We start from the raw sequence: 9,102 nt of genomic DNA on the forward strand, positions 1-9,102 counted from the left end.
ATTCACAGACCTGTACCCCTGGGGCTAATAATACATTATATGTTAACAAAAAATAAAAAATTATATTAAAAAACCCCCACAACTGCATTTTATTGCAAGTATCCTCATTTTCCCCCCTTTTATATCTTAGTTTATCCCTTTTGTATCCCTTTTCTTTTTTATCCTTACATTGGAAGGATTCAGAAAGTTGTGCTTTAATTTATTCCCTCATTTGTGGTTTCCAACTCTGGGCTATTACAAGCACACCCGCCAGCAACTTTTGTGCACGAGTCTTTGAAGTGGCTGGAGCTTTCATTTCTCTGGGATAGAGTCCCACCCACGAGTGCAGTGACGGGATCGCTGAGGAGGCACACCTTTAATGTCTGGAAGAACACGCTACAGTTTTCCAAAGTAGCTGTAAGTTTATTTTCTCCTAGCAATGTGGGAGATTTCCAGTTGCCCCCCATCCTCGACACTTAGTTTGGAAAGTCCTCTTAATATTTTAGCCAGTCCGCTGATTGTGAAGTGGCATCTCGGTGTGGTGTTCCATTTGCTTTAACCCACTGAGCCACCCAGGTACCCTTCAATAGGTTCTTAAACAGCAGGAAAACATTTACTGTTAATTGCATTGAGACTCTTCTGCAGAAACCATCCCCATAGAGTGAGGTTATCACGGTGTTTCTCTCCATTCTAAGTACATTATTTTGAAGTACACATGAAATTTTAAATGTGTACAAATTCAGAGATGTAAGAAACTTCAAAAGCCACAGATGCAGAGTGTAGGAAGGTGAAGGCTGTGAATGTCCCTTTCATTTAGTGGATCCTTTATTTTGCCTTGTTGACACATAAGCAGCAGTTGCTGCGATTCCCTGGACCCAAAAAGAGCAGATTGTCCAAGGAATGGAATTTCCTCTGCCATTCTCCTACGTATGAAGCCTTTCCAAAGCCAAATGCCAAGATACCAGCAAGTGCATCTTTGGGCAGTGATCCAAAACCACAGACTCTGCTTTCTTGGTGGTGGCCAATGGGGACCCTTGTCTTGCTTCCCACGAGTAGACCCTGAATCCCTGGTGTCTTTGTCTTTGCTTCTCTTCTTGCCTCTGCCACTACAGACTGGACTATTCCCTGCCTCCCCAGGGGCCTGCTTCCACCTCTCAGGGCCCCCCCACAGCAAAGCATTTCGTTGTTTCTGACACCATTGGAAATGGGAATATTTTCTCTATTTCCCAATGGTTGCCCACAGGCTATTTGTTGGTGTATAGAAATGCCCTGATTTCTGCAGACTGGTTTTGCATCTTGTAGCTTCCTTAAATTTGTATATTAGTTCAGAACGTTTTTTCATGGAGCTTTTGGAGTTTTCTCCATATAAGATCATGTTGCGTACACACAAAGAGAATTTTACTTCTTTTTTTCTGGCATGAATGCCTTTTATTTCTTTTTCTTGTCTAATTGCTTTGGTCAAGAGTCTCAGAATTCTGCTAAATAGAAGTGGTGAGGATGAGCACCCTTGTCCTGTTTCTGATTCTAATAGAGATGCTTTCAGCCTTTCCTCACTGAGTATGATGTTGGCTGTGGCTTGCCATAAAGAGCTTTCATTCTGTTGGGGAGCAGCATGGTAGATGGCTTTCTAATCTTGTAATTTCTGCATACACATCTGTCTTTGCACAAAAGATGCCCACTGATTAGGAAGGGGAGCACTCCTGCATGTTGGTGAGAATGTAAACTGGTACAGCCAGTCTGGGTGATCCAGCAAGTGTATTTAACCAAAGGATGCAGAAATACTAATTCGAAGGGATACACGCACCCGATGCTTACAGGAGCATTACCTACAATAGCCATGCTATGGAAACAGCCCAAATGTCCATCAGTTGAAGAATGGATAAAGAGGGTGTGGTGTATATATATATATATATATATATATATATGTGTGTGTGTGTGTGTGTGTGTGATGTGTGTGTGTGTGTGTGTGTGTGTGTGTATATATATATATATATATATATATATATATATATAATGGAATACTTCTCAGCCAATAAAAAAAGAATGAAATCTTTTCATTTGCAACAATGTGGGCGGAGCTGCATGTATTATGCTACAGGAAATACATCAGTCAGAAACACATCAGAGAAATACCATATGATTTCAATCATGTGGAATTTAAGAAACAAAGCAAATTAGAATAGGGGAAAAGGAGAGAGAAAGAGAGAGGCAAACCAAGAGACAGATTCTTAACTATTGAGAACAAGCTGATGGTTGCCAGACGGGAGGTGGGTGGGGAATGAGTGAAAGAGGAGATGAGGATTAGGGAGGGCACCAGGTGTTGTCTGGAAGTGTTCAGTTGGTATAATGTACACCTAAAACTAACAGTACACTGTATGTCAACTAACTGGAATTTATTTTATTTTATTTTTAAGGATTTTATTGTTGATTTGAGAGAGAAAGGGAGAGGGAGGACAAGCAGGGGGTGGAGAGAGGCAGAGGGAGAAGCAGACTTCCTGCGGAGCTCGACAGGAGGCTGGATCTCAGGACCCTGGGATCACGACCTGAACCAAAGTAGACACTTAACTGAATGAGCCACTCAGCACCCCTGTTTCATTTTTTAAATTTTAAAGATTTATTTTTTTGAGAGCAAGGGAAGGGGGGGCAGAGGGAGAGGATCTCCAGCAGATTCCCCCTTAATCAAAGCCCCTCGAGGGGCTCAATCCCGTGTCCCTGAGATCACGACCCAACGGACCAGTAAGCAGACTGGCAACTGACTGAGCCGCCCAGGTGTCCCAGCTAACTGGAATTGAAATAAAAACCTAAAAAACTTGCCCACTGATTCACTTTTATGTCACTAAAATAGTTACACTGGCATGAGATCTAGACAACTAACTAGGATGTTCCTCTTGATATGATGCATATAAAGTGCAGGAAGGATTCTTCCCTCAAGAAATATAACCTGAAATCTATTTAAGCTTTGAGATTCATTTTCCAATTTGTAGGAAATACAGGGTTTGGAGAAGTAACTGAAATGACACCATAAGGAAACAAAGTCAGAATGTGGGTGTTCTACAAGACAACAGGTCTGCTCTGGTCTTTTCGCAGAGTCTGTATCATGGAAAAAACTGAGGGGGTAAGAGGACTGTTACAGTATGAACAGTTTTGCTTACTGAATCTTCAAAAATTGAACACACCCATATACCTAGCAGCTAGATCAGGCAACAGAACATTGCTGGCACCCTAGAAGTTGTTGCTCTCTTCCATTTATAAATGTCTTTTTGTTAAAGATTTATTTACTTATTTGAGAGAGGCGAGGGACAGTGGGAGAGGGAGAGAAATCCTCAAGCAGACTCCCTGCTGAGCACAGGGTCGGCATGGGGATCAGTCCCAGGACCCTGAGATCAGGACCTGAGCCGAAGGCAGAGGCTTTAACCCACTGAGCCACCCAGGTGCCCCTTATTCTATATACTGTTGGATTTGGTTTGAGAATACCTTGTTAGTATTTTTGCCTCTCTGTTCATGAGTATGATTGTCCTGATATTTTCATCTTTTTGTACTTTTGTTGTTGTTCCTATTTCAGTGTAAAGGTTCTACTAAGCTCGGAATGAGTTGGAGCAATATTCCCTCTCTATTCTATGGACGAATTTGTATGATTTTGAGATGATCTGTCTTGAAAATTCTGTGGAACTCTGAGAAAACTGTGTGGAGCAGGAGACACTCCAGGAGGGAACTATAGTGCCAGTCCGACCAGGACCCCGATTGCAGTGACAATGATGGACCCCACAGGGAGGCATGCGGTGTTTCCTCCATCTGAAATAAAAAGAAAAAGGGAGGGATATGAGTCCAAAGTCAAATATGGGGAAACCAGGAGTGGCCGTGTGGGAAGGGCATGCTTAGGGAGGAAGGAAAGGCCATTGAGGTCTGGGTGGCATGTGTGTTGTCACCACAGTGTCCCCATCCCCTTGGCTGCTGCATCATTTCTGTTCCTCACAGTGAAACTCTGGACTTGCTTTAATTTTCACATTTTCTCCCCACCCATGGGGGCCAAGGCCAGAATCCTATTTATTTTCCTCTCATGTCATGCCTCTTCCCCGTGTCTTCTGTTCCATCCTCACTGATGGTCTTAGAGGGAGGCCCTAACCTGTCCACTCAACACTGATTAAGGAGAATAACATCAGCTGACTGCTTTCGAGGTCTGCTCTGTGCCAGGCACGAGGGAAATATTTATGTTGATCCCATCTGCTGCTTCCCTGCCCATGAGGGGCCAGGTGTCATGCCCACTGTGCACAATGAGCAACTCAGTGTGTAAAGGGCTTCACTAATGAACAACTGAGTGTTTGAAGTGAGTACTGTAATCAGTAAATCAGTGAAGGTCAGAGAGCTGGAACGTCATCAGACAACACTCAATCCCAGTTCCCCGAGACATTACAGCTGGCAACAAAAATGTTAATAACCAAAGGACAATAGTTGCAAAATTTGACTGAGCCCCGAATCTGAGTGTGACGCTGTCTCAGGATTTCATCTCATGAACTCATGATCTCATCCCTGGGATCCAGCTGCTCTTTCCAGTTTTAGAGAAGAGGGAAATGAGGTTCAGGAGGTTGAATATCTTGCCCCTGTTCCAACAACTGGTACAAATCAGAACCAAGATGCTAACAAGATTCATCGATTTCTGGGGAATTTTATCCACATTGCCCTAGAGGCCCTGAAGGAGGCTCCCACCTCCCGCAGGCCTCCACCCATTTCACACCGCCTGCCATGAAATATACAGGGAGGAAGGGGGGGAGTTCGAGGGTCACTCACAGCTCACACCCAGCCTGACAGGGTCACTTTCACTGGAATCGCCTGGGTTGGAGACCTCACACTGGTAATTCCCGGCATCCTCCTTCCTGACAGGGCGGATGGTGAGGGTGCTGTTGTCCTGGGACAGTGTCATCCTCTCCGTGAGCTTTAGACTCTGGCCATTGAAGAGCCAGTGAATGGAGACCCCAGTGTAGTTTGTGGAGCAGGTCAGGACCACAGAGTCCTTGTCTTCTGTGAGTGTGGTGTTGCTGGCATGGAGAGTGGGCTGGGCCAAGGTCTCTGTGGGGAAACACAGGAAGTGGCTTAATGAGAATGGGCCTTGTCCCTGGTCCCTGGGACCTGGGGCTAAGCTCCTTTCTCTGAGATGCCAGCCAGTCGGAGGGCCCCAGCAAGCTCTGTGAAGGTGCCCCAGAGGATGGCCCTGTTGTCTGTAGAAGGATGAGTGTCTCTGTTCAGGTGATGATCTGTAAGGAGAGGGCTGTCCCTCCCCCTCTGACCCTCAGGTTCCCTCTGGCCCTTAGTCATGTGTCTGCCTCATCCAGATATCACTGTGGTATCAGCACCAGGAACCTCTAGCTCGTGTGGCCAGCAACCTCGGTATCATGAGCAAGAGCCGAGACCAATGACCAAGCAGAGAGCGAGCGGATGAGCAGGAGGCAGGGGTGCTGAGGGACCCATCATCTCTTCAGAGAGGTATCTGGGGTGCAGGATCCCAGGAGGTCTGGCCAAGTGGCCCCCTGCCCTCCAATGGGAGAGACACTCACACTCTTCCCTCCTTCCTTCCCAAACAAAAGCAACTGAGTTTCCTACATGTGTACCCTGGGCTGGTTTCAGGGGCAGGGTAGGGAGCAGAAGGCCAATCCTTTCCTTGACACCCCAGTGGGATGGCCAGGAACACACCAGGAAACAATCAGATCTCAAGTCTAGAACAGGGAGGTGAGGCTCGGGCATCTGAGGGGCGGCCAGCTCATTCTGACAAAGGGTGTTGGGTTCCAGAGCAAACACGGAGGGAGCCTCTGTTTGCTCTCACCGCCCACACCAGCATCCCTCCCTCTGATGGAGGAGAGGACAGGGCTGTGTCTGCACACAGAACCTGGGTCACTCCAATCTGCCACTCCTCAGTCTGTGTGACCCTGATTCAGTGACTGTATTTCCCTGTGCCTTGGTTTCCCCTTAATGCACCAGGAAGAATGATAAATGACCTCTACTTGCTAGGCCTGTGAATTATCCTTTAAATGACCCCAAATACCTGTTGTCAATTTGGGCTATAGCAGCTGGGGAATCAAAGGGCAGCTGTTACTACTTTGCTCCACAAGAGAAGGTTCCCTGGGCCTGTTTTTTGGTGGAGGAGGATGGCCAGGAGCCTCTCTTTGCTCTGTTCCTCCCTGGCAGTGCTGCCCTTCCTCTGGTGTCCCCCAAGTCCCCCAGAGCAGTTGGCTAATGGACTGGGGACTTTTTAGGTCTGTGCTGTCCATGCTGAGTCCCAGGTGAAGGACCAGGCTCGGCCCCTCCCCCGATGTGGCTCTTGAGACTGAACACTGGCTGGTGACCACCTCGGGCAGCCAGAAATGGTTGTTCCCAGTCAGCTCTGCCCAGGGGCCCCAACCCCATCCTGGCACAGATGCCCCAGGGTCACTAAGTCAGGAGCCCTGAGACAGTGGTCTAAGCTGAGCTCTGGTGAGAATATCAGGGACCCCCAAGCTTGGCCTTGACTGACCCTGCAGGGTCTTTCTCAGATGATCCCAGGGTCTGGATTCCAGGAAAGGAATTCCAATCTTAGGAAGTTAGTCTCCACTGTGTGTCCTGCACTAAATGCTGGAACCCTCCTCCAACACGGGACATAATGCAGAGAGGGATGGAGGCCCAGTCCCGGCCTGTCACCCTGTGTGAAGAAGAATTCACCCCACCCAGCACCAGAGGTGAGAGGGAATTACTCACGGAATACGCGGAGCTGTCCAGTTACTTGTTCAACTTCATAAGTTCCATTTATGATTCGTAGGGTGTAGTCTCCTGTGTCCTTCAGGGTGATGTTCCGGATCAGCAGGGATCCATTGGGGTACACTGTCTCTCTGCCGCTGTGTGCTGGTCCTGGGATAGTTTCTTGTGCATCTACTATATATGATACTATATGACGGTTGGCCTCTACCGTGGCCCCTTTGAACCAGTCGAACCGTGCAGTACCCCCAGGCAGATTGTGTACTCGCAGAAGGACGTCCTTGCCTTTGGCAGCACTGGGCGGCACGGACTCCACAGTGACTTGGGCAGTGGTGGGCGGGTTCCAGAAGGTTAAGAGCGAGACTAGGAGGGAAGGGAGCCGACGGATCAGTGTCTGGACCTAGGTGTTGGAGGGAAAGCTGGGGCTATGCAGACGGAGTAGGTCCTCATCGCCCAGGCTTGGGTTGTATGTGTGTGAGTGTGCACGGGTATCTGTGTGTCTGTGTGTGTCTCTGCTGGTCAAGGTCAGCGGCATGGCCGCACTGCTTCACCTCTGAACTTACTTCCTCTGTTTGGAACAACTTCTTCCCACATCTGTCGCTCACTCCCTCACTGTCCTCAGACACCTGCTCACACTCAGGGAGTCCTCGGGAAAGACCTGCCCTGACCGCCTCCTCTGAAGACCCTCTGTCTTCACGTCCTGACCTTTCCCTGTTCTGTTCCCTTCATGATGTTGTCAGTACCTGACCTCACATTCTAGACGTCTCTGGGTGTCTGTCTTCCTCCCCACAGTAGTGAGCTCGGGGAGGGCAGGGACTCGTCTGATCTGTGCTGTACCCCAGTGGTGGGGCAGGTGGCAAATATTCGGGGCTGAATGAATGTGTCCCCAGGGCCCTCCAAGTCTGGCATTTGTCAAGATCTCAGGGTGGTGGGAAGGGACAGCAATTAGGGTCCCTAATGGGGACTCCAGTAGGGTTGTTGTTATCATCAATTTTCCAGATTCAGTTCTCAATGATGAGTAACTTGGGAAACAGCCCTTTGCTCACCACCTCCAGATCCTGAGACAGTCCTGTCACTGAGCGGCTCCCCCAGTCCTGCCCTGCTCCCCTGTCCCCTCTCAGAGCCCTGTTTTCTCTGTGAGACCCCAGCCTTCCTTTTTCTCCCATCTTCCCACTCCCTCCCAGGGAACTGTCCCTCTCACCTGCCAGCAGGAGGTCCTGCCAGGGGACACGTCCTCCTCGGGGAGGGGCCGAAGGGGGCTCCATGGTGCCTGCTGCCCGCTCTGTCCTTCCCTCTGCGAGAAGAGCTTCTTCTCCAGAGAAGCTCAGGAGGGATACTGGTGTCCTAATGTATCTGCTCTGCCTTCCTTCCTGCCCTTCTAGGGTGCTGTGCCTGGGGCAGGAAATACGGGCTGGGTCACATGGGCAGGGGCGTGAATTCTGCAAGAGTCCCGCCCCTCTTCTCCCCTACCTCTTAGTCTCCTTCCCTCCTTTCCCACTTCCTTGTCCCCTACTTTCTTTTTCATTTCTGTCTACATTTCCGTTCTGTGGCAACTGCTGCGGCCTCTCCCTCTTCAAGTGTGATTTCCCAGCTAATCGGGGAGCGCACACTTGCCCTTATTTGGACAAGCACAAGCTTGTGGCTTTGGGGTCTAGAGACCCACACAGCTTGGGATTAAGGTACAGGGTCAGCGCCCTCACAGCCCTCTCTCTTCCCCTTGTGGCTTTCCCCTTCAGAGCAGGAGCCTGGGGGCTGCCTCAGGAACTCCTGTCCCTGGGATGTCAGCCCCACTGTGCGCTGGAACCACCTGTATCAAGACTGTGAATGCCCAGGGGACACCTAGAAATGCTGCTTCAGCAGATGCCCAGCCAGGCTGAGACCCCATGATGTGGGGGTGGGGCCACCTCGCCCCCTCCTGTGTCCCCGGAGGGTCTGCAGATCCTGTGAAAATGCAGAGTCTGACTCAGCGGGTGTGGAGTGGACCCCAGCGTCTGCCTCTACCAAGCTCCCAGGTGATGCTGACCGTCCTGGCCCGGGGGAGCACACTCTGAATAGCAAGACTGAGGGGGACCCGGTTCCCTTAGAGGATGGCCCTTCTCCCCACTCCCCTGCTGTGTCCTGGCCTTGAGTCTGTGGGCACCACACACAGAGCCCCAGGGTCCCCAAATGAGGTCTTTGACCTCTTTTGACCAGTTACACTAGTTTATATGGTATGTTAAATTACCTGGAAAGCAGGTCAAGTGAATAACGATAAGTCTTACCTTATGTTATCTGGGTAAATGCTAAAACTATTCTAAAGATGATATGTATTTCTTAAACTTTTAATATGTTTTAGTCATAAAGTCATCACTTAACATTCAAATCATTAAAATGTTCTATGTCACAAAAATAATTAAATTTCCT

General features: G+C 49.0%; 1 protein-coding gene across 1 annotated transcript; it reads right to left on the reverse strand.

Moving 5' to 3' along the window:
- Positions 1–2,580: 2,580 nt before the first annotated feature.
- On the reverse strand, positions 2,581–8,103 carry LOC308358807 (cell adhesion molecule CEACAM6-like). The gene is made up of 4 exons (XM_080829247.1): positions 7,901–8,103; positions 6,703–7,062; positions 4,765–5,043; positions 2,581–3,771 (listed from the first exon to the last, which is right to left on the reverse strand). The coding sequence occupies exons 1-4, from the start codon at positions 7,962–7,964 to the stop codon at positions 3,692–3,694; spliced, it is 783 nt and encodes a 260-aa protein (XP_080685373.1). The 5' UTR covers positions 7,965–8,103; the 3' UTR covers positions 2,581–3,691.
- Between the last annotated feature and the right edge of the window lie 999 nt (positions 8,104–9,102).

This window comes from Martes martes (assembly GCF_963455335.1).
Source record: "Martes martes genome assembly, chromosome: 17".
Classification (NCBI taxonomy): Eukaryota; Metazoa; Chordata; class Mammalia; order Carnivora; family Mustelidae; genus Martes; species Martes martes.

Coding starts and splice junctions, on each gene's coding strand:
- LOC308358807 (XM_080829247.1), bottom strand. CDS start 7,964: ATGGAGCCCCCTTCGGCCCCTCCCCGAGGAGGACGTGTCCCCTGGCAG. Junction 5,044..6,702: donor TGGACAGCTCCGCGTATTCC/GTGAGTAATTCC, acceptor GTTTCCCCACAG/AGACCTTGGCCCAGCCCACT. Junction 3,772..4,764: donor TGTCAGGCTGGGTGTGAGCT/GTGAGTGACCCT, acceptor TTTTTATTTCAG/ATGGAGGAAACACCGCATGC.